At 41.5% G+C, this 25454-nt stretch overlaps 1 protein-coding gene across 2 annotated transcripts in view; it reads right to left on the reverse strand.

The window, feature by feature from the left end:
- BANK1 (B cell scaffold protein with ankyrin repeats 1) overlaps positions 1 to 25454 on the reverse strand; it is a 395667-nt gene that overhangs the window by 46098 nt on the left and 324115 nt on the right. For both annotated transcript variants that reach the window (XM_033956933.1, XM_033956942.1), the window contains exon 6: positions 5222 to 5303. In XM_033956933.1, the coding sequence (XP_033812824.1) occupies positions 5222 to 5303 (82 nt within the window). The remainder of the gene's footprint in view (positions 1 to 5221; positions 5304 to 25454) is intronic.

Consider the following 25454-nt stretch of genomic DNA (forward strand, 5'->3'; position numbering starts at 1 on the left):
CACGTTTTGTTAACCGTGTTTTTTTGTCATCTCTGTCAGAGAATGTTTGCCATGCCATCGTCTACCATACTATGTCTGAGAGTGTTTTGCAAGGGTTAGAGCTACCCACACTGCTCCTTGTGACCCTGGGCAAATCACTAGCCCCTCCCCCCTCCATTGCCCCAGTTATATTAGATAGAGTGTGAGCCCACTAGGACAGACAGGGAAAAATGTTTCAGTACCTAAATAAATCAGTGTACACCATTCAGAGCTCCCCTGTTAGAGTAGTATAAAAAAGTGAATAAATAAATATTTTATAAAGCTGCACACCCAAAGTTTTTTGCACGCAACCCAGAAGAGGGTGTGGCCATATGCGGGGCCTGGGCAGGTCAGAGGCATTCCAAGAATTTTGACGCAGTATTACAGAACATCACGGTAATGCTCCCTGTTTGCACACCCAGGACTGACACCAGGTTTCAACAGGCCTAAGTCCTTGTGCCCAAAGACGGGAGGGGGGGGGGGGGGGGGGTCCACGCTCAGCCTGGAGTCTTCTTTCTAGAATAGTGTTTGATGCAGATTTTTCCTGCCACCTAATTTTGAGGATAGAGGGGCAAAACTCCAATGTGAAATGTATTCACCACATAAAATCATAAATACATAAATAATTGAAAGCCTGACATAGCCATGCTTCATCCTCATAAGAGCTGCATCAGGTGCTGTAAAAGCTAAAATGCCTTATTCTCCAGGTGTCACCTATTGGCAATAGCTTCTCTCCTCTCCAAATTAGTATTGCTGGATGTTCCTTTCACCTCCATATCGTTTGTTAAAACTTGCCTCAGACTTTATGATGAGACATGTTACTACATTGTTCATCTTTACACTGTATATACTATTTAGCTAAATTTAAAAGATCTAAGCAGCTTACAAAAACAACTTACACACTAAAATTGAAAACAGAAAAGAACTCCATTTAAAATAGAAAAAGTTCACAACATACAAGGCAATAAAGCATTTATATCCTCATAAATTCAACTTTAATAACAATGTCCTGTCCCTTCGGATTCTCAAAAGAAAGACTTCTGGAAATAAAAAGACCTCAGCTGCTTTTTAAAAGTCATCAACGATTCTTCCTTTCTATGGGTTATAGGTAAACTGTTCCACAGGGCTGGCGCGTGGTCCCTAATTGCTAAATGTGCTTTAACCACACTTGGCATGACTGCTCTACTACGGTTTAGAAATCTCAGCAATCTACTAGGGATACAGAACCTCACCAACGCTGACAAATGAAGAGGCTCTAAAGGAAGCAATGATCTATGAGCCAGTACTAATATCATGAACTCAATCCTATACTTTATCAGTAACCAATGACATCTCAAAAATAACAGGGCCATGTGATCCCTAGCTGGAGCTTTCTCTAGAATATGGATTGCTGTATTTTGTGATGTTTGTAAATCGCAATTGTCTTGCTACTATTACTGCAACTACTACAATTCATCATTTCTAGAGTGCAACCAGATGTACGTAGCTCTGTACAGAGTCACAAAGGAGACAGTCCCTGCTTGAAAGAGCTTACAATCTCAACAGACAGACAAGACAGGGTGGGGATACAGTTAGGAGGGGTGGAATCTACTGGCTAGAGTGGTGAGCAGTGGGCAGAGGGGAGTAGGGTTATTGACTGAAGGCTAACTCAAAAGGTGAGTTTTCAGTCTGCTTTTAAACAAGGGAAGGAGCATGATGGATAAACTCAAGTAGTTTATTCCAGGCACATGGGGCATCTATATGAAAGGAACAAAGTCTGGACTTGGCAGTGGAGAAGGGTAAAAATAAAAGTAGCTTATCTGAGGAACAGAGTCTCGAGGAGGTGTATAAGGAGAGATAAGAGAGGAGAAAAACTGAAGGGCTGCGGTATGAACACACTTGTAGGTTAGTAATAGGAGTTTGAACCGTATGTGGAGGCGGATAGGGAGTCAATAGAGTGATTTAAGGAGGCAGGGAATGGTGAGTGTAGTGAGGTTGGCAGTTATAAGTTGTGCAGCTGAGTTTTGCACCGATTGCAGGGGAAAAGGTGGTTCAGAGGAACATCTGTTAGAAGTTTAAATTGCAGTAGTCTAAGCGTGAGGTTACGAGAGTGTGGGCAAGAGGCCTGGCAATGTGCTCAGAGAGGAAGGGGCAAATTTTGGCGATGTTGCAGAGATAGAAGCGACAGGCTTGCTGACAGTCTGGCATAAACTAAACTCCTATAGTCTAATTTAGAATGTAATAGAGCATGAAGAATGGTGTGAAAAGCATTATCCTTAATTTAACTCCTAAACTGATCTAAGTTGCCTCAGTACCAAAAAACCCTTTACTTAAAAGTGAAGATATTTGTTTTTCAAACAGTGGGCTGGGAATCAATACCAGTTCCCAAATATCTAATGTTCTCTACCAAGTTGATATTATGACTACCCCATTTATAACGAAGTTGAAATACTTCTTGTATACAACATGCAGATGTGATAAATAATCACCAATGTGAATCCAATATGTAAATTTTTGAATGATATACGCAAACAGAAGATTCTACCTCCTCAAGGTAGAACAAGGAAAACAAAAGAGGTGCCTTATGGTGCTCAATCCTTTTATTCACTCTAGACCTGACATGCACGTGTTTCGGCCGAAGGGCCTGCCACAGGGGTCTTATGCTCAAACCGAAGCACTTTCTTTACAATTCTCCTCCAATCCGCTGTGTGTAAGAGCGATGCCTTGTTTCTACTAAACAGAAATTGAAACTCAGTTTAGTAGAAACAAGGCATCGCTCTTACACACAGTGGATTGGAGGAGAATTGTAAAGAAAGTGCTTCGGATTGAGGCAGGCCCTTCGGCTGAAACATGTACATGTTGGGTCTAGAGTGAATAAAAGGATTGAGCACCATAGGTCACCTCTAATGTTTGAATGATATACATGAAATATATCCCATTCCCAGTGGATAAATTCACGTCAGTAAATGTAACCGTTGAGCTGAACTGGTACCCTGGTTTGCATTCTCAGCTCACATTATATTTCAGTTTCCATTGCTTGCAACATCTGGTACCTCTTCCAGTTTAACGTAAATTGCATTATTCATTTTGCATAATAATGAGCTGTTTGCAAGTGATACAGCTCATTATTTTTGAATACATTTTAAGCAGCTTTTCTGTTGCGTTAAGCTTTGTTATTGCCAAATAATGCCAGAGAAAATAATCAGCCTGAATTCATTAATAACCTACTTATTCCTTACAACCTTACAAGGACTTTGCAATCTACAGCTCAAAACCTTCTTGTTATCCCATCATTGAAACATATAAATACATTAAGGTCCGCCATTTTTTTTTTTTTGTTAGAGCCCCTTCTCTTTGGAACAGTATTCTAAACTACTTACGCAAAAAACTTACACTAACAGACTTTAAGTGAAAATTAAAGACATTTCTCTTTCTCAATGCTTTTGATACCTAACTGTCCTTTTAAGGACAACCTAGCACCTAGAAGGAGTCTTAATACCTGTTCCCCTTCCTATTGTTCTTCTCCTTTACATGTTTTCTTTTTCTTTACATATTGTAGTTCAAGCCCTCCTTCCCTTCTTGTCTCTGTTAATTTTTTTGTTAGTTTATTACACCTCCCCCTCCCCATTCGCGGTTTCTGCACTCATGATTTCACATAATCGCAATTTTTTTCTGGGGAGGGGGAAAATTAAAAAACCCATATTTTTTACCTCCCTGCCACCTTCCCGGCCTTACCTGGTAGTCTAGAGAGCTTTCGGGGCAGGAGCGATGTGATACAAATGTGAAACGGATGGTATGAGAGAATTATTAATATTGAATGACACTGCCTTGGATCCGGGGCAGACGTTAAAAGAACAGGTACTATGAAAACAAGTCGTAATCACGAGGCAGGCTAGGAGTTTCTAACACATACTAATTGGTAAACATTCCCCCCCCCCGGCATTCAGTTAGCTCAATCCACAAGGAGGGGATGTGTAGTCAGACAGGTTAGGAGTTTCTAACACATACTGATTGGTAAACATCACCCCGGCATTCAGTTAACTCAATCCACAAGGAGGGGATGGGTATAAATAGTGCTTCCCCTAGAATAAGGCAGGGACGTTTCCACTGCTGATGAGCTGTGTGATGACATATTGATTAAGCCTCTTGTTCGTGGTCCCCCGACGGAGTGATGATGCAATAACCGGTAACGTATTGATTCAAACTCTGTACTTAATCAATGATTATGGCTAGAAATATTGTATTTATGTAATAAAACTTAATTTGTATACTATTTTGATCTCCTGGTATTCTTCCCAGTGAGGAAAGTGACCAAAGGCCTTTTATTGCCTTTTTTAAATAGTAATACAAGCGATCTTCCTACACTCCTGCCCCGTGCAGATCGCCATGAGGAAATGGCTGTAGGGAGTTCCTGTCGTAGTCTCGAGAGACTACGGGAACTCAAAGCAGCCATTTCCTCATGGCGATCTGCACGGGGCAGGAGCGTAGGAAGATCGCTCCTGCCCCGAAAGCCCTCTAGACCATCAGGTAAGGCCAGGAAGGCGGCAGGGAGGTGGGGGTGGGTCAGAGCCAGATAATCGCGGTTTTTCGCCATTCGTGGCCAGCTCTGCTCGTATCCCCCGCAAATAACGAGGGAGAAGTGTAGTCCTTAAAAGCTAGTATTTGCCCTAGTGTTGTGTATTTTTAAACTGTATTTTAGTTAGTAGATGATTTTAACATTATTGTACACCACCTAGAAGGTTCAATTAGGTGGTATAAGAAATTTTAAATAAATTTGAAACTTGAACTTGAAGTTATTGACAACTCAAGTTAATTGGCCAATAAGGCGCAATATTTCCAAAATTCAGCTTAGTAATTAGAACCTTTGAACTGTAAACCCTCATGAGATAGGGAAATACTTACTGTACCTGATTGTAACGCATGTTGAGATTCAACTGAAAAATAAGTGTGAGTCAACTCTAAAAAAATGAACTGTGATTTTTCTCTTTTGCTATATTCACAAACCTGCCTTTTTTCCTCTTAAAAGCAAATAAAACAATGAAATAATGTGGAAGTGGAGCATGTCTCCGTTCTTTGCGTTGAACATAGAAATTCATACATCAAAATCTATGATGGCCAGTTCTATAAATATGGATTAAGTAACAAATGAAAATGTAATTTTTTAATCTTCCTTAGAAAAGAAACTTACGCACACCTAGTTTTTAATATAACAAAGATGACTTACTGGAAGTTGAGTTCATGTCAATGTAAATATTTTCATCTTGGGAGTCTTCTGATTTTTCATCTTCGATGGATATGGCCTGAAGCTACAGAAGTGAATGGGAAACATTTCAATAACTCTGTATGCACTCTGCACTATCAGGTATTTTAATCATCATGGGGTTGGTTTGCTCAAAATTATAACTTAGAAAAATGTACACCTCAAAATTGTTGCCAAAAGCTAATAAAACGAAATATTGATCAAAGGTCCTGTGCATCTGAGAAAAATCCTTTAAATACCCTTGGTGCCTTTTATACAGAAACCTCCCTAATATACATCATTAGTGTAATCAAAATGGACATGATTCCTTTTCTGATATGAAGAGTTCTCACCTTGAAATCAGCAATTGTCTGGGAATTGGGTGAATGAAGTCAATTGATCTTGCCCCTCCCCCAATGAGACAACAAAGTAAGGGCCCCTTTTATAAAGCTATGGTAGCGACTCTCCTGCTGCAAATGCAGCAAAGTCCATAGGAATTGAATGGATTTCGATGTATTTGCCACAGGAGAATAGCTATCATGACTTTGTAAAAGGACAAGGCCCTAAGTGCAAGAAACCAAAGCGACTAAGCTATAATTCAATCACCACTTCATTTAAAACATACTTCTTTCATATTACTTCATCTGAATTAATGAAAAAGGATAAACCTTAGGGATGTCCGAGGAAAACAATTTGATTAGGTTTCAGATTATTTTTTTATATTTATGCTTTGCTATTGCAAAATATGCTCAATTCTTTCCTTAAAACCATTATCAAATGTCACTTTTAAAATGATTATATTAAGATCTTCTAACCCAGACATTCAAATTTTTGATTTATATTCAAAACTCTTTGATGCAATGATTTTATTGGCTGTTCATTTAATTATTTGTCATTGGAAAGACAATTCTCAGCTAAACTCATCTGAATGGTGGAATTATCTCTGTTTCATACGCAAATATGTGGAAATTATTACATACTAGTGTTTAAGCCCATTATATTAACGGGTGCTAGAGTAGATGTCTGTCTGTCTGGGTTTTTTTCTTTGTCTCTCTCTCCTTGGACTCTGTCTGTCTGTCTCTTTCTTTCTGTCTGTGTCTCTCCCTGGCCCCTTGTCTGTCTTTCTGTCTGTCTCCCTTGCCCCCTGCCTGCCTGTATTTCTCTGTTGCGCCATGCCTGCCTGTCCTTCCGTGGCCCCCTTCTGTTCCTCCCCTCCCAGAGCAAAGCATGATTGCTGTCTGCCCCCCAGCATATCCCTCTCCCCAAAGCAGCCCCCTTTCCCTCTCCCCCTCCACTTCTTACCAACATGGGAAACATGATTGCTGTCTGCCCCCCAGCACACCCCTCCCCTCAAAGCAGCCCCTTCCCCCTGCCACCTGTTGTGCCCTGCCTGCCTGCTCCGTGGCCCCCTTCTGTTCCCCCCTCCCAGAGCAGAGCATGATTGCTGTCTGCCCCCCAGCACACCCCTCCCCCAAAGCAGCTCCCTTTCCCTCTGCCGCCTGTTGTGCCATGCCTGCCTGCTTTGTGGCCCCCTTCTGTTCCCCCTTCCAAGAACAAAGCATGATTGCTGTCTGCCCCCCAGCACACCCCTCCCCCCAAAGCAGCCCCCTTCCCCCTAGCCCCCTGTTGTACCATGCCTGCCTGCTTCGTGGCCCCCTTCTGTTCCCTCCCTCCCAGAGCAAAGCATGATTGCTGTCTGCCCCTAGCACACCCTTCCCCCCAAAGCAGCCCCCTTTCCCTCTCCCCCTTCGTGCTTAGGGTTTTATAATAGAGGATAAATATCGTAACTCTTTGTACTTTCATAAAATTTGGGCATCTATTGATCTATATTGTGATAATAATAGCCTTCCATAACTTTATAATTGTTATATCATTGTTTACTCCACAGTATTGGAAATGATGCAACAAATTAATTCATTGTTACGTTGTTGTTCCTGTTTTTATGTTTTCTATAACAAAATCAATAAAAATATTTGAGGAAAAAAAAGAAATTAATGAATGTAAAAATTGATTTTAATGCATGCAAATCAATTTTTTATGGATGAACTCAGAGGTTTTGAGCCTCATTTTACATTGAAGGAAGATATCAGATGTCCAGGTTTGGACATGTATGGTTCTGCATATGTTTCAGAAAAGGATCTACAATGTAGAGTGCACATATATTTGCCAGTATGTGCAGAGAAAGAAGTCATTTTCCAAATATACAAATGGGAAAAAAATAATGAAGGAAACTGGGCAGCTTACACTATGTTTGTCAGCCTTTTTGCAAGCCGTCATGTGTGAATGCTGCTAATAGCATACAGAGTAGAGGTCTGCATGGGAACGGGGATCGTGGGAATCCCGCGGGTCCCACAGGGACCCCACTCTAGCAAACGGGACTCCCACGGGGAAGGAAGGTTTTGAAATATAATATAATGGACACATCAGCCTTAGTAAAAGAGGGGGGTTTATAAGTTAATTACCTGAACAGAAAACAAAAAGGGTTCCACCAAAGAGATTCCACAAGGAAAACAGCAGCGCAAACACAAAAGAAACTGGAATTGATGATCCTGTCAGAAGTAATTGCTGCTTTATATGGGGACAGGCGGGGATGGAGGTAATTCCTTGTGGGGATGGGTGGGGACGGAGAGGATCCTGAGGGGGACGGGTGGGGACGGAGAGGATCTTGGCGAGGACGGGTGGGGACGGACAGGATCCTGGCGGGGATGGGTGGGATTTCTGTCCCCACGCAACTCTCTAATACAGAGGCCACAATCTTTATTATCAATTTAAAGGAGGGAATAAACAACAGGGGATTAAGGAAGATATTTCCCTTAGGGGCAGTGGTGTAGTGAAAGTAGGAGGCACCTGGGGTCCTGGGGCCCCTCCGCGCTCTCCTCTCCGCTCCCCTGTTCCTTCCGCAACCCCCAGGCCGCAGTCACGCCCTCCCTTCCCACCCCTGTACCTCCTTAAATCTTCCCCAGCACGAGCAGCTTCTCCGGCCTGCTGCTTGCTCCAGCGTTGGCTTTCTCTCTGATGTTACTTCCTGGTCCCGCGACCTGGAATTAATTTCAGGAGTCAGGCCGGCATGAGCAGCAGGCCAGAGTACTAGTTGTTCGTGCGTGTGAAGATTCAAAGAGGGGGGTGGGAAAGGGAGGCACAAGCATAGTGTGGGGGGTGGAGAGGTGCCCCAAAACGCCCACTTACAATTTCTATATAGTGTATTATTATGATATCAGTGAGTAATTGGATCCTTTCTAAAATGTCCGTTTACACATGGAAGCTGTTTCTACTTAGAAATTGCAAATATCTTCCAAAATAACCTCCTTTACGTACGTAATGTCCATGTATTGCATTCTTTATGCGCACAAATGTTCAGAACTGAAAATGGAAACAAAATGCTCATCCTTAAAAATACATTAACAATGGAAATTGTTGATTGATTTATACTTCATTTACAGAGAATGTTCAACATTCATTCGTGAGGACTCATACAAATTGTTCATCGGTAGCAGTACACAGATAGGACCATTCTTTTTACCAAGAATACTTCGTCTTTTCAGAGCTAGAAAATGTCATTCCCTGCTCTTCCACTTCTAGGGCACAATGACCTGACATCTGTAAACGGTAGAGGACTGATGAAATTATCTAAAAGGAGTTGGAGCTTAAGGTCCTGTGCAGCGAGTGTGTATCTGAATAGGACACTGTTTCAAGTTTCAAGTTTCTTTTAAATATTTGATTGCAAAATCCAATGCAATTTAAATTTAGTTAAAAATTAGGTTAAAATAAAAAATAAGACAATTTATCTACCTCAGTAGGAAAGAAAAAGTGTTTTCAAAAATTTTTTATTTTATTTGTCAATATAGTCCCCTGAAAGCTCCATACACGTTATCCACTTTTCCTGCAATGACTTTAACCCTTTTGAAAAGAATTATTCTGTTCGACCTTCAAACCACAACATCAAAGCTTTCTTGATGTCTTCATCACTTGAAAACCACTGACCACAGAAAGATTTCTTCAAAACTCAGAACAGGAAATAATTTGAGGGTGCTAGGACAGGACTGTAGGGTGGATGGTTCAGCTGCTGAAATTCACATTCTTGGATGGCAGCCTATGATTGTTGTGACATGTGTACTGGCACATTGTCATGAAGAATTAGCACACCTGCTGTGAGTTTCCCCCGTCTTTTCTCCTTGATTGACTCCCACAAAGTGATCATTGTGTTAGCATAACTCTCCCTGGTCATGGTTATCTTGTGTGGCATGAACTTCAGAAGCAAAAGGCCTTCATCATCCCAAAAGACAGTTGCCATGACTTTGCCTGCAAATTTTTCTGTCTTGAACTTTTACAGGATTGGGGATGACTTGTGCTTCCACTGCATTGACTCTATTTCAGACTCGGGATGTCTGTGATAGACCCAAGTCTCATCTCCAGTCACCACACAATGAAAAAAATTTCACTCGGTCTTCATTGAGCATCTTCAAGTTCTCCTGACAGCACTGGAACCTTGTGGCCTTCTGATATGGCGTCAACATTCTTGGAACTCATCTTGAACGAACCTTGGACATGCCCAACTTTTTTCATGAATTATTTTCCAAACTGTACCTACCTAGATGCCTATTTCTTCAGCTATTTGGAAAATCTTAATTTGTCTGTCTGACAAAATTAAATCCTCGACTTTCTTGCACATTTCTGTGGAAGTTGCTTCCACAAGCCGTCCAGTGTGAGGGTCATCTTCAATGGATTTTACCTCATTTCAACTGCTTGCTCCATTATTTTACTTTGAAGGATGATGGGGTAGACTCGCCATAAACTGCAGTCATGTGTTCATGAATCTCCTTTGGCTTTTTCCTTTCTTTTGTGAAGAATTTTATCACTGAACGGTGTTCCAAATCTATCAGTTTTTTACTTGATTTGCACAAGAACTCTCCTGACATCCTGACTCTTGTAATGTTAGACTCGCACTGAGCCACAACTGTGCATGAGTAACCTTGAGACATGTCACAGCAGGTAGATAAATTATTGAACACCCCTCATATGAGCCTATCTCCAAGAAGCCTACTGGCATTTTTTTGCTCATATATAGAGAGCATGGGCATGCTGAATATATTAAGAGAATAGAGGTATGGGAACTGTTGTCTGGAGGGTGGAATTATCTAACTTCATGGAGTATGAAACATCAGGGTCCTTTTTACTAAACTGCGGTAAAAAGCAGAGGTCTTTCCTATGCGCTAAGGCAATTTTTACTGCAGCTGTAAAAAACCTAATTTCTGTTTTTTTCAATTAATGGCAATGTGCTATAACATTGCCATTAGCATATGGCCATTTTTGTAAATTACCTTGGTAGCACCTAGGGCCAGATTCAACAGCTAGGTGGCGATAGCCATTCTACTGTCGCCTAACTTAATTGGTTTATTACCTTTAATCAACATGATAATTGATTGCATCATTTAAAAGCAATTAAACTGTCATAAAAAAGACGGGGCCAGAACCGTCACTACAGAGGCACCTACCAGCAACCAAGGGTTAAATAGGTATGGTTAATGGCAGAAGTACCCTTAGGTGTTGGTAGGCACCTCTATAGTCATGATTGTAGGCCTTGAAAACCCTGGCCTACATATCTGGCGCCTATCTGTGACATGGTCATGATTCTATAAACAGCGCTGTCACATGGTTTCCACATGATCGGCACTACTTTTGTGGGTGGATGCCGATCCTGGCGCTGTTTATAGAATCCGGGCGTTACCACCTCCTATTTTGGAGGTGGTTAGTACTCGTACGCTATCTTTGTGCTAACCAGTTAGCATGCAGTAATGCAGACGCATTGACTAGTTGGCACAGGAATGCCCACTCTCCACCTATGCGATAAATGCAGGGCTGATGTAGGGTTACCATATTTGAACACAAAGAAACCCAGATGTATGGCCCTGCCCCATTCTGCCTCCAGCCCTGCCCCTAAAAGCTGCATCTCTGTTTTTTTCTGACCTCCAGGCCCTTTGTGGAGAGCCACCAGCATGAGACATCTTCGGTCCATGCTTGTTGAAGGCTCTCCAGATGCAGCCGGAGCTGGGGCTTTCTAAAAGCCGGACAAACTGCTGGGTTTTGGAAAGTCCCAAAAGAGGACATATCCAGGTTTTTCCTGGATATCTGGTAACCCTATGATGGTGGCCATGCCTCTGCATCTACTGCACAGCCTTTACACTTACCTCATGGTAATTATTGTGTTAATCATTGTGGTAAGAGCCAAATTTACCACACCTTAAAAGAAGAGCCCTTTTGCTATTTTTTCCCCAGAGGTAAAGCAGCTAGAATTATTTTCACAGTGTGTGCATTTTCACTTGTGTTAACAACAGGCATTCCTAGGAGTATGTTTAGACTGGAGGAATAAAACAACAAACATATGTTTGATTTTCAGATGCACATGTGTTAGTGTTATATTCATCTGCCTGGCTGCTCAAACATATAGGAGGTAAAAAGTATGTGAGAAAAGTTTGTGACTTACTCATTAGCAGCTGCAGCTATTAAAATTACATACGGTAGGTGGCCTGAGAACCAGAGGAACTGGGTTTTATTCCCTCTGTAGCTCTTTTTGACTCTGGGCAAGTCACTTAACTCTCCGTTGCCCAGGTACATAATAAGTAAACAGCTTTAATTATAACCACAGAAAGGTGGTATATCCTATCCATTTTCCTTTGAAAATTACCTGTAATTTATGTGGCCTATAAGTGCCAATTTGCCAGTACGAAGCACTAAGAATGGTATAGCACCTATTCATTTAATGCAGAATCATAAAATATGACCGAGAAAGGCAGGGTTTAAATCCTACCTCCTGTCTGCACCTCACATCCCAGGGGCCTGGTTTGGCATGCCAGTTAGGGCCTTACTCTGAATCCATGTAGAATATATGCCAAAAGGCCTTCAAATGCATACAAAGCCTTAGAGCACAAGTCCATTTAATTACATGCTTCCGTATGTCCAATGTAAATATAATAATAATTTATTCTTATATACCGCCAGACCATGAATGGTTCTAGGCGGTTCATGCATATATTTTTCTGCGTAATTGCACTTACAGTGTTAAGAGGAACCTGGGCCATTAGGGCTAGACTGAGCCAGTCCTGGTGTTTAAAACCTTACTGCCATTCGATTCTGGAATTTTTGAACCTACAGTACTTTGCTTATAAGTCTATCCCTGCCCACAGTGAACTGGGAAATAAAGCTCCTCCATGGTTTAGCCAGCCACTGTTTACCCAGAGCCATTTGGCAGAGATGCAAATAAAATACTGCGCAGGAAACAAGGAATATTCAAAAAAATGATCACATTGAATTGTCAAGCCCACTTTTTTGATTCTGCTTATTTGATGTGTGCCTAACCTATGATCAGCAAATGGTTTAGACGTGCCATACCGCTCAGCCTACAGAGGACCAAAGCAATTTTATAATAAAATGAAATAAATTGATCAGAAAAGAACTCCAGCCATTAGGAAAGAACAAAAATACTGTGTGAGAAAAACAGGCAACACTGAATGAGATGGTTTTCTCTTTGGTTAATCGTCTTCCGAGCTGTCCAACTGGAAATGGCTCAGAGCTGGACTGTTCTCTCCTGCCTTCTTTGTACGTGTGCCAAGGTTGCTTTGTCTATGTGACCCACAGTGTGAAAACGGAGGAGGTTAAACATGGCAACATCCTATTGGGACTGCCATGGTGTCACAGTTCTTGGTCATTTAATTTGCTTAATAGCAGAGGCACATCTGGTTTCCGTAATTTTATCTAGTTATCAACAGAAAGACCTTGTGCAGAAAACCAGCAATTTTCTACTCAGACTGCACTCAAAACTTTCATTAGCAAATAAGTGTTATCTGATCACATAAACAACAGGATCTGTCCTGTTTAAATTATCTCCTCGTTTCCTCAGAAGTGGCTATGTGGAACGAAAATGCAATCTGAAATCTTATTGTAATCTTACTTAGTAACATGACTGGTTCAAAAATATAAAAGCTTGATTCTGTGAAAAAAAAAAAAGTTCTCTATTGTAAAATAACATTATCTATTCATTCAGTTTTCTATACCATTCTCCCAGGGGAGCTCAGAACAGTCTTACATTAATTTATTGAAGTACTCTTATTTTCCCTGTCTGGCCTGGCGGGGCTCACAATCTATCTAATGTACCTGGGGCAATTCAACTAGACTAAACCTTAAGTTTATATACCGCATCCTTTCCATGATTATAGAGCTCGGCACGGTTTACAAGAGCTTAATAAAGGAAGGTATAACACGTTGGGTTTGGTGGTTGAGTATCGGGGGGCGGCAAGCATTACATTTTTGTGAAAAGCCTAGTTTTCAGGTGCTTTGCCCAGGGTCACAAGGAACAGTGTGGCTTTGAACCCATAATCTCAGGGTGCTGAGGCTGTAGCTTTAACCACTGCACCACATCCTATTCATTTAAGGGTTGTTTTACCAAACAACAGTAAAATGTGGCCTTAGTGAGCCCTTACATGGTGTCTTTCCTGCACACTATGTCCATTTTTACTATTGGGGTAAAATGGCCATATTTCCTAGTTTTTGTATTAATTTTCTCATTAGTGCATGACCTTTAAAATAGATTAGTATGTGAGTCCTTACCACAACCCATTATATAAGCAGTAATGAGCTAAGCATGTGCTAATCGGTTATTGCACGACCATGTAGCTCCGCTAAACAATTATCTTAGAACACACCTACTCTCTGCCCCCTAGATACCCCCTCCCACAGCAAAATACAAATACATTTTATTTTTTAGTGTGTGGGTAGTGCACAAGCATCTCAAAATTACCATGAGATGCCTCAGGACACTCTGCAGTACACCATTGTTTTCTGCGGTAAGTGCATGCTTACTGCTTTATAAAAGGAGCCCAGTGGTCTTCACTAATTTTTAAGTTGGGGTCCCTTCAGATTCTAATGAACTGGAGAGCTGCCAGGGGCACAACACTGCTGACCAGTGTTTGTCAATGACATTCATCCCCACCTTCAAACTTCATTAGGAGGTATCCTTGATATTGTGAGCATTTCCAAATGCCTTGTTCTTCAGTAATGCGGCTCTTCCCTCCATCCTCTTTCCCCTTTCTGTCCTGAGAGTAAATAGAGATGCAACAACAGCAGAGCACCCCCCCCAGAAAGACAATGGGGGCCACCCCTGAGGTCTCTGGGGGCTATCATTGGCTCCCAGGCCTTACATAAAAGAACATTCCTTAGAGCAGGGGTGTCCAACCTGCAGCCCGAGGGCCGCTTGCGGCCCAGTGAAGTATTTTGTGCTGCCCTGGTCGAGGGCACCTCTGCTGCCCCCAGGTGTTTACCGTCTTGCCGGCTCCCTCCTCTGTCTTACTGCAGCATTTGCACATTTGTGTGGCCCCAGAAACATTTTTTTTGGCCAATGCGTCCCAGGGAAGCCAAAAGGTTGGACACCCCTGCCTTAGAGTGATATGGAAGAGTACTAAAATCAACCCCAACACAACCTGCATAGCCCAATGCTATTTGAAATGACAATGTTGTGAAGAAGTCTTCTGTTGTATTGTTCTTAAGCAGTCTGATGAGTTGTAATGCAATTCCAAGCTCAGAATAACCAGAGCTTCTCACCCACCTTGAGAGGTGGTGGAGAGGAAAACGGTGACAGAGTTCAAAAAAGCATGGGATGAACACAGAGGATCTAGAATCAGAAAATAATAGTAAATATTGAAGAACTAAGGCCAGTACTGGGCAGACTTGCACAGTCTGTTTCTGTATATGGCCGTATGGGGGAGGATGGGCTGGGAAGGGCTTCCATGGCAGGGAGGGTGTAGATGGAATATGGTGAGCTTTGATGGAGACTTCAGTAGTTGGAACCTAAGAACAGTACCGGGCACAGCTTTAGATTCTTGCCCAGAAATAGCTAAGGAGAAGAAGAAAAAACAAACAAACTTTTAGATTGAATCAGGTTGGGCAGACTAGATGGACCATTCGGATCATTATCTGCCATCAACTACAATGTTACTATGTTGCTATGTATAGATTTTACTCAAACACCACACTGACTGACATCAATTATGAATAATACCTTTCCATCCTAAGCACAATTCTTATCATGGAGTTTTGTTGAAGACTCCCAAACTTTCATGCTTTATTTCTTATGCACATTTTTTATAAACTAAAAATACTATATCAATACTAAATTGTGCCATTCCCCCTCCCCCCCATGAAGGAGCTCAAGCATACGAACATAAGAAATGCCATACCTTCATTGCTGCACGACCGGGCCGGCGTGGGAGCCCTGCTCCGCTCCCCCGATCCCGCAGGAGGACACCATATATATTTTAAAAGATACAGCGCCAGCACCTTCATTGCTGCACGACCGGGCCGGCGTGGGAGCCCTGCTCCGCCCCCCCGATCCCGCAGGAGGACACCATATATATTTTAAAAGATACAGCGCCAGCACCTTCATTGCTGCACGACCGGGCCGGCATGGGAGCCCTGCTCCGCCCCCCCGATCCCGCAGGAAGACACCATATATATTTTAAAAGATACAGCGCCAGCACCTTCATTGCTGCACGACCGGGCCGGCGTGGGAGCCCTGCTCCGCCCCCCCGATCCCGCAGGAGGACACCATATATATTTTAAAAGATACAGCGCCAGCACCTTCATTGCTGCACGACCGGGCCGGCGTGGGAGCCCTGCTCCGCCCCCCCGATCCCGCAGGAGGACACCATATCTTAAAAGAAACAGCGCCAACGGCGCACTGCCGTTCGGCGCGCTGACGAAGGCGCACGGCAAAAGCGCCTGCGCCTTTGTGAGCGCCTTCGTGTAGCACCAGAGAGGAGCACCTGAAGGGGAATACTTGCGTGGAACACTTCACCCTAAAAGACCGCTCCACCAGATCATCCGCTGACCCCAACAAGGTAAGGAGCGCGGGACCCCTGCTCCTCCTCCCGCCCAGCACCGACTATTAACCCAGTCAAATCTGCCGCAGTCCTACAACAATTTATTCGCAATCCTTTGCAAGAGTATTGATTGAAAAAGATAGAAAGCCTATATAGACAGAAAACCAACACAAGTCAAGACTAGAAGGACACCAAAACCAGCAATCATGAAGTTCTTATCAATTCTACTGATATATTTACTATGCAACAATGTGAAAAAAGTCATATCACTCTATCCAAAGCTACACTCCGCCCATGAACCTGACACACCAATTAAACTCCTAACTAACCAGCAGGAAGAAAGAGTAAATCACATTAAAATAATCACAAATAAGAATAAACCTTACCGTACCCTCAAAAAAAGACCAAGGGAGATAAAACTCATCAAAACCAATACACCCACCACACTCACCACAACCACCTCCATTTCCTGCGCCTACCTCAACACTAGATCAGTAAGGAACAAAGCCTTCTTAATCAAAGACTGGATCGCTTACAAAAAGATAGCTTGCCTCTTTCTAACAGAAACATGGTTAATATCAGAAGAGGACCCAATACTAAATGACCTAATACCAGATAACTACAAAATTCACATGCTAAACCGTGAAGACCGAAGAGGGGGAGGACTAGCAATCATCCTCAAGGAAGAACTCAAACTTGAATTAGTTGATTCCAAGAAAACCAATCAACTAGAAACACTAGCATGCAAAATTAGCAATAAGGACCTAGAAGAGTACATCTCCTGCATTCTATTTTATGTACCGCCAAAATGCTGGTCAAAAGCCAGAGAAGAACTCTATGAATCCATCCTACACAACTCAATCACCCCGTCTTACAATATAATAGCAGGAGACACGAACCTACATTTAGAAAAAGAGGAAAATCCCGACACAAAAGACTTTAAAAAATTCCTATCCTCACTCAACTTCATTCTACCTTCATCCACACAAACCCATGAAAAAGGCCACCAGCTAGATTTGGTAGCCATGTCCTCAAAAGAAATCCTAAATCCCACTATTTCCATATCAAACGGCATCTGGAACCACGACATCTGGTCCGACCATTACACCTATTACTTTAATTTAATCTGGAACCAACCAAAAGAAAAAACGCACCTAAGGATAAAAAAAGAACATCTCACAAGGGGCCACATTAACCCAGAGGAATACTGGGCCCACTATGAAGCGCGCGAGGAGATGAACGAAGAAGGCGAATTCTGGGAACAGTGGTCAAAAACAAGCACAACCATCTTAGACAAAATAGCTCCCAAACAAAACAGAACAAACCGCTCAAATAAATATAACAACTGGTTCGATTCTGAACTACAAAAAATGAAACAATCAACACGCGACTAGAAAGGATCTGGAACAAAACAGGCGAAAAATCTGACAGGAACATTTGGAGAGCAAACATAAAGGAATATAAACAACTGATAAAAGAAAAAAGGAAAAAATTCTACTCATCCAAAATATACACATCCAACACAAGCTCAAAAGGAATTAACACTCATGAATTGTTCAATCTAGTCAAAAATTTATTCGACACCACACGCCACAGTCAATCAACGCACGACATAAAACTTCCATCAACAGACGACCTAGCACAACACTTCAACTCAAAAATTGTGAACCTAAGGAAAAATGGCCCAACAAACAACACAGATGAACAACAAATAACCAACATACATGAAAACGAAACACCAGTAGACATGTATTGGAACTCCTTTCAGGACCTAGAATGGAACAGCTTCATAAAACTATATTACAAATACACCAAATCAAACTGCATCCTAGATCCCTGTCCACCCAACATAATGAAAGCAGCCCCTTTAGACTTTAAAATAACACTATGGACTCATATGTCCAACAATTTAAAAAACGGAAAATTCCTATCAAAAAATGGTCACATTATAATCACCCCAATCCCAAAAAATCGTAAACTACCCCTAACATCAGCAACCAACTACAGACCAGTAGCATCTATCCCATTTTTCGTAAAAATAATGGAAGGCTTGGTACAAACTCAACTGATGGACTACCTAGATCGGTTCTCACTGCTACATGAAACCCAGTCAGGCTTCAGAACTCTGTTCAGTACTGAGACGGTGATAGCAGCAATCTTAGAATACCTACGTAACCTATTTAGCAAAGGCCACAAAGCCTTAGTGATGCAATTCGACATGAGCTCAGCCTTCGACTTGGTGGATCACAAAAAACTACTACAATGTTTAGATTCAATCGGCATCGGAGGCGAAGTGCTGGACTGGTTCCGAGATTTCCTCACAACCCGCACATATCAAGTCCGCTTCAACTGCAATCTCTCAAAAACATGGAGAAACCCATCAGGCGTTCCACAAGGATCTCCACTATCCCCACTACTCTTCAACGTCTATATAGCTACACTAGGCACGCAGCTAACCCAGCGAGGCATAAAAGTATTCAGCTATGCAGACGATTTCACAATCATAATCCCATTTACGGCATCCCCCTCTGAAACCATCCCCACAGCAACTGAAGCGCTAAACACGATGGAACAATGGACCACAGATTTCAAACTGAAGCTCAATTCAGAAAAAACTAAATTCTTCATAGCCTCGCCACACGCACAGAATACGACAACATCACTACACATTAACAATCTAAACTACCCCATTCAACCAACGATGAAGATCCTAGGAGTAATACTAGACCAAGGCCTAACCATGAAGGACCACATAGACTCCTTAATCAAAAGAGGGTTCTTCACTCTCTGGAAACTTAAGTCCATTAAGGCGTACTTCCACACTTCAGCTTTCAGAATGCTAGTACAATCCCTAATACTAAACCACCTGGACTATTGCAACATCACCCATCTGACGATCCCCCAGAAGCAAATGCAAAGACTACAACTGATACAAAATGCAGCAGTCAGGATGATTTTCGGGCTGAAGAAGTCCGATCACATAACCCCTTCTTACCGACTCCTACACTGGCTGCCGATGGAGGCGCGCACAAAGTTCAAGCTAGGATGTCTCTGCTTCAAAGTATTAAATGGTCTAGCCCCAAAATACATCACAGATCTCTTCTCATTCCCAACCAACAGACACGAAAGAAAAACACATGAAATTTGTCTCCCCACCGGCTAGAGGGTGCAAATATAAGAGACACCATCAACAACTGCTATCATATCAAGCAGCCATATGGGGTAAAGACCTAGAAAAACTCATTGCACACACAAACAATTATGAAGAATTCAGGAAACACCTAAAAACTTACCTATTCTTGAAACACCTAGGCAACGAACCGGAACATCAACCCCCCTCGTAACATCATCACATAACTAAACTTGCAAAGTGTTAACCACAACCCCTAATCACTAACTACGAACACTCTATTCAAGTCACGGAATATTTCTACTTCTGTGCAAACAGCTTGGCACTTCCTGGCCTTGCAACACACAAACTGTTGTTAACATTATTAATATTATCAGATGTAGACTGCATGGTACGAGATGTATACTGCTATACTCTTTAATTCATTGTAAGTAAAGTTTCTCTTTATTGTATTGAGATGTACACTGCTAAACTCCTTAATTCATTGTACGTAAAGCTTCTCTTTATTGTATTTACATTTTCTTTTATTGTATTCACAATCTCTTTTACTGTAAACCGCCTAGAAGTCGCAAGATAGCTGGCGGTATATAAAAATAAAGTTATTATTATTATTATTATTATACTGGGACAGATCGAAGGTCCTTCAAGCCCAGTATCCTGTTTCCAACAGTGGCCAAACCAGATCCCAAGGGGTAAAACAAATTTTATGCTGCTTATCCTAGGAATAAGCAGTGGATTTCCCCAAGCCATCTCAATAATGGCATTTGGACTTCTCTTCCAGGAAATTATCCAAACCTTTTTTAAACCATGCTAAGATAAATGATTTCACACATTCTCCAGAGTTTAATTACACTTTGTAAGAAGAAATAATTTCTTTGGTTTGTTTTTAAATCTATTATTTAGTAGCTTCATCACATGCCCCCTAATCCTAGTATTTTTGTAAAGAGTAAATAAGCGATTCGCATCTACCCTTTCCACTCCACTCAGTATTTTAAAGACCTCTATCTTACCGTTCCTGAGCTGTCTCTTCTCCAAGCTGAAGAGCCCTAGTCACTTTAGACTTTCCTCATAGGGAAGTTGTCCCATCCCTTTTATAATTTTCATCATCCTTCTCTACACCTTTTCTAATTCCACTATATCTTTTTTTGAGATACAGTGACATTACATTACATTAAAATACATTTCTAGACTGCAATACCTTCCAAATTGATACAGTTTATATCATCATGAGACTGTACACCACAGTGAAATATAAAAGAAATATCATCTTCCTTACTTTCCTAAGAATTATACAAAAAGAGATGTCTTTAATAGTTTTCGGAAATGCATATATGAAATCGAAGCAGCAAACAAAATACGCAGTTTTGAATCTCAACTAGCAGCCTGATATGCAATTGTTCAGTGCAAAAATCTCTTGTAAAGACATCCTCACACTGAAGGGAACACAAACAATGAAGTTATCCTTATTGGACAGGCCACCTTAAAAAATGTAAATTGTTCTAGTAAGTAACCAGGTGCCTGACCATGTATGGCTTTATGACAGAGAGTCCCAAATTTAAACCAATTCTGGCCTCATACGGCAGCCAATGGAGTTGTCTACAGTATGGAGTAACATGATCTGATTTCTTTAAATCAAAAATTAGACGCACAGCAGCATTCTGGATTTTGTGCAATCTGTGCAAATTTGAATGAAGGCCTGCCAAATGAACTGAATTACAATAGTCTAGGATACTAAGTACCAAAGATTGGACCTGAATGCAATGGGACTAAAAAAAATGACTTAATCATGCGTAACTTCCAAACGGTGAAGAAGGATTTTTTTCACCAAAGCATTTGTAAATGGTTTCATAGTTAAATTTCTATCTAGATAAACACCTAAGATTTTAATTTCTGGATCGATAGTGTAGTTTATCCCATCTACAATCAGTTCCTTTTCTATCATTTTATTGGAAGGAGAGGCGCAAAAAAATTTCATGTTATCAGTATTGACTTTTAATTTGTACTCCCTCATCCAATTATTCACTGTAAAAATAATCTCCTGAATTATATTCTTGGAAGTTGAGAGACAAGAACCGATGGGTACAGCAATAGTAATGTCATCTGCATAGCTGAATATTTTCAAGCTAAATGAGGATAATCTCCAAGCTAAAGAGGCAAGATAAATATTAAAAAGCACAGGAGATGGTGGTGAACCCTGTGGAACCCCACATGGATTGCTCCATCTGTTTGAATATGAATCATTAAAATATACACGATATGTATGAGATTTTAAAAAATCTTGAAACTAAGAAAGTACCTTCCCACGAATCTTGAAACCAAGAAAGTACTTTCTGAAGGATTCTCTTTTGGCTCTAGTAGTTTAGTAGTTTGATAACATTTCAGTACCTGTCCATTCATCCTGGTCAGGCATATGGTAGTACACTCCTATCACTATGCTTTTCCTCTTTTCACATGGAATTTATACCCGTAGGGATTCCAAGGTGTGTTTCTGCTCCTGTAGAATTTTCAGTCCATTCGATTCAAGGCCCACCTCTACCAATTCGATCCACCCTATTATGGTGATATAGTTTGTATGACACTGTCCCATTGGTTATCTTCCTTCCACCAGGTCTTAAAGTTGCCTATTATATCTATCTTTTCATTTAGTGCAATATATTCTTATTTCTTAGAGTTCTGGCACTTGCATGCAGACATTACAAACAGTGTTTATCATATCTATTTACAATTTGCTCAGCAGTTGGCATAGATAATTTGCAATCTTTAAAATCAGCCTGCTCTGTATTTAAGGAAAACTGGTCTACTGTGGCCTTTATTGCAATCTTGCTATCAAGGTGCTTTTTCTTCCCTTTTATGAAGATTTCATTTCAATATACCTTGTTCCAAACCATGCTCTTGAGCGACTGTTAATCTTCTCCCAGTTTCTAGTTTAAAAGCTGCTCTATCTCCAGCAGCCTAAGTCCATCTTGGTTAAGGTGGAGCTCATCTTTGAGGAATAGGCTCCCCTTTGCTCCTAACAAATCTAAAACCCTGCTCCCTGCACCATCACCTCATCCACACATTGAGACTCCGGAGCTCTGCCTGTCTCTTGGGTCCTGTGCGAGGAACAGGGAGCACTTCTGAAAATGCTACTCTGGAGGTTCTGGATTTTAACTTCCTACCTAAGAGCCTAAATTTGGCTTCCAGAACCTCCCTACAACATTTCTCTATGTCATAGGTATCCACTTGTACCAAGACAGCAGACTCTTCCCCAACACTGTCTGAAATCTTATCTAGGTGACACGTGATGTCTGCCACCTTCGCATCGGGCAGGCAAGTGACCAAGCAATCCTTAGGTCAACCAGCCACCCAGCTATCTACATGCCTAATGATTGAATCTCCCACTATAATGGTCATCCTAACCCTTCCCTCCTGGGCAGAAGCCCCTGGAGACACATCCTTGGTGCGAGAGGATATTGCCTTCCCTGATGGGTAGGTCCTGGCTACAGGATTGCCTCCTGCTTCACTAGAGTGATGATCTCTTTTAAGAAGACTTCCCTTCTCCAAGGCAGCACAGAGGTTCCCAGACTGGAGGTGGGACTTTCCCTGTAGATCTCCTCTATGCATCTCTCTGTCTCCCTTAGCCTCAAGAGATCAGACCTGTTCACCGAGTGCTAGGAGCTCTTTGCACCGAGCACACAAATAAGACCACTTACCAACTGGGAGATAATCAAACATGTGACACAGTGCAAAAGACTGGATAGCCCCCTTCTTGCTGCTGGACTGCTGCCTGCACCTTAATATTGGTGATTTCTTTGTTAAGCTGTTATGGGAGTTGGAAAATGTATATTAAGGTCCTCTAAGATTGCTACTTATATGTTAGGCTATGGCAATGTTTAATTTTTATTATTATTTTGTAATGTTGTAATTGGTAGGTTACCCTCCCAAGATTTCTAAGACTATTTCTTAAGAGCTAACTACTAGCTAATAGAGATTAGATAATTATTTTTTAGTCTTTCATTGATTCAAGGGCCAGAGATCAGACCAGAGGTGGGTGGGAATTAAACACCACACACTTTCCTCAATTGCTATTTGTACCCTAACCTGATCTTATTTATGCTTTAAAATGCAACCTAAAATCCTAATCTAGACAAACACTTTTTATATAAAAACCCTAACAGAGGCTCTAAAGGCTACACTATTGCCTAAACCGATTTTGCTGAAAAAAATAGAGTACTGAACTAAAACGTAAAAGAGGACAACAAAATAACCTACTGAAGCCCAAGTTTTACTTTTTCCCAAGTTTGAATGTGAGCAGGTAAAGTATTACAATGGAATTTTTCTTCCCCTTAGCGTTATTGTTTGCCGTACTAACAATGAAAAAAGCAGTGATGTCTTCAACAGCGACTCCTTATTCTTTCCATTAAAGGTGCACTGAACCATACCTCTGACATATTGCTCTAAACATTCACAAGGAAAATAAATAGTCTAACTTTCAACGTTCTGCCGTATTTGTGATGCCACATTTCGAGGCAATGACTCTGAACCGTGGCTGTCTTTATTTGCTTATTTATATGCTGCTAGTCATAAACCTTTAGTGTGAAGTACAGATCAAAACAATAGGAAACAAGAGCACATTTTATACAGCTCAGTTCATAAAATAAAGCAAATAAACCCTACCCGACAATAGGCAATGCTTTTGCTTGAGTAAACAGAGTTAGGGAAGTCCAAAGAATGGGGCTGACCACAGCGAAACTCCAATGCTTGGTGCAGGGTTGGACTGACTATTGGGGCACTAGGGCAGTGCCTGAGGGTCCACAGAAGAAGGTGACCCATTCTTTCCTAGTCTTCATTTAGTTTAATCCCTTTTGATAGGTGGTTAGGGGCCCATGACCACTGTCAGTCCACCTCTGTCATGGTGTCAGCTCTATGCATTTGCCTACCTTTAATCTTCTGTTATTTGGTAAATACCACTTTTATTTATTTTTTTACATTGGAATGTTTATCAGTGTACTGTATGTTGATTAAAACCTAAAATCAGAATCCTTAAATATGACTGGGCAACTTAACAAGACGTGCTTGTAAGTTATTTCATATCTGGAGACTAGCAGCATGGATGCTGCAGCCGGGAGAAAAATCTCAATACTTTGTCCAAGTTTGTTCACACTGAAACTCACACAAGGGCTGACTGCTTGTTGGTTCTACTGTTAGTTGCATATCATACAGACAACAGAAATCTCCCAACTTCTTTGTGGGAGTCTGCGTTCAGAGTTCAAAGTTACCTCTACTCTGACAGCACAGCCTTGGCAGGTATTAACTGATGAAGGTTTATACTCTGATCTGGAGAAAAATCACTGCTCCCTTTTTTTCTTTACCTGATTGGCAAACTCAATATGACTTGCCAGGACAATGTCAGTTAAAGAAAGAGAGAAAGAGATAGAGACAGAGAGAAAAAGAGAGACAGAGAGAGGTCTCCTGCTTCTCCTCTATCTTTGTCATTAATAACCTTAAAAAAAAATCACTTAACCACTCACACATGAGCCCTTCTCTTGATTGGCTCTTGCATCTCCTTAAAAGTATCCATTTTCTGACAGCCTGGTAATGCTTTTGTTCTTATATTCTTATGGCTGTTACCAGGCCTCAGCTTCCTGACCAGTGGTAGCACATCACTGTGTGACTTGAACAGTCTTAACGTAGGTGTATAAGCTGGAAGAAGTTGGACCAAGAATGACATCCCTCTTACTGTGATGGGGGGAGGGGAGGGGTGGAGATGAGTTCAAGGTTTATCCCTACATGGTATAAAGCAGAGGTGTCAAAGTCCATCCTCGAGGGCTGCAATCCAGTCGGGTTTTCAGGATTTCCCCAATGAATATTGTGGCTGGGCCAGATCCCGAGTAGGTGGGAAGCCCCGGCTCAGACCACAGGTAAGAATTTTTGTAGTGCCTTTTATGTGGTTTGGTGAAGGAAAACCCGGATACTGGATACTGGAAACTTCCCCAGGTTTATTAGTGTCCAAAAGAAAACATTCTCACTTAGTGCCTATGGCTCCCATATCCTGTTCATGTCATTTTCAGAGTCCCACGGGCTTTAACTTTGGAATGGGTTGATTCTTTATTTACAAAAACAAAAATCCCCAAAATACTTTCACACAGTAACTCAGTGACTTCACTGTCCCATATCCCCTGTTAGGCTTGTTGGCTTCTCTGAGCCTTAGCTCCTGGACTCACAGCTGAGCACGGCCAAT

The sequence above is a fragment of the Geotrypetes seraphini genome, chromosome 1, assembly GCF_902459505.1.
Source record: "Geotrypetes seraphini chromosome 1, aGeoSer1.1, whole genome shotgun sequence".
In the NCBI taxonomy this organism is placed as follows: Eukaryota; Metazoa; Chordata; class Amphibia; order Gymnophiona; family Dermophiidae; genus Geotrypetes; species Geotrypetes seraphini.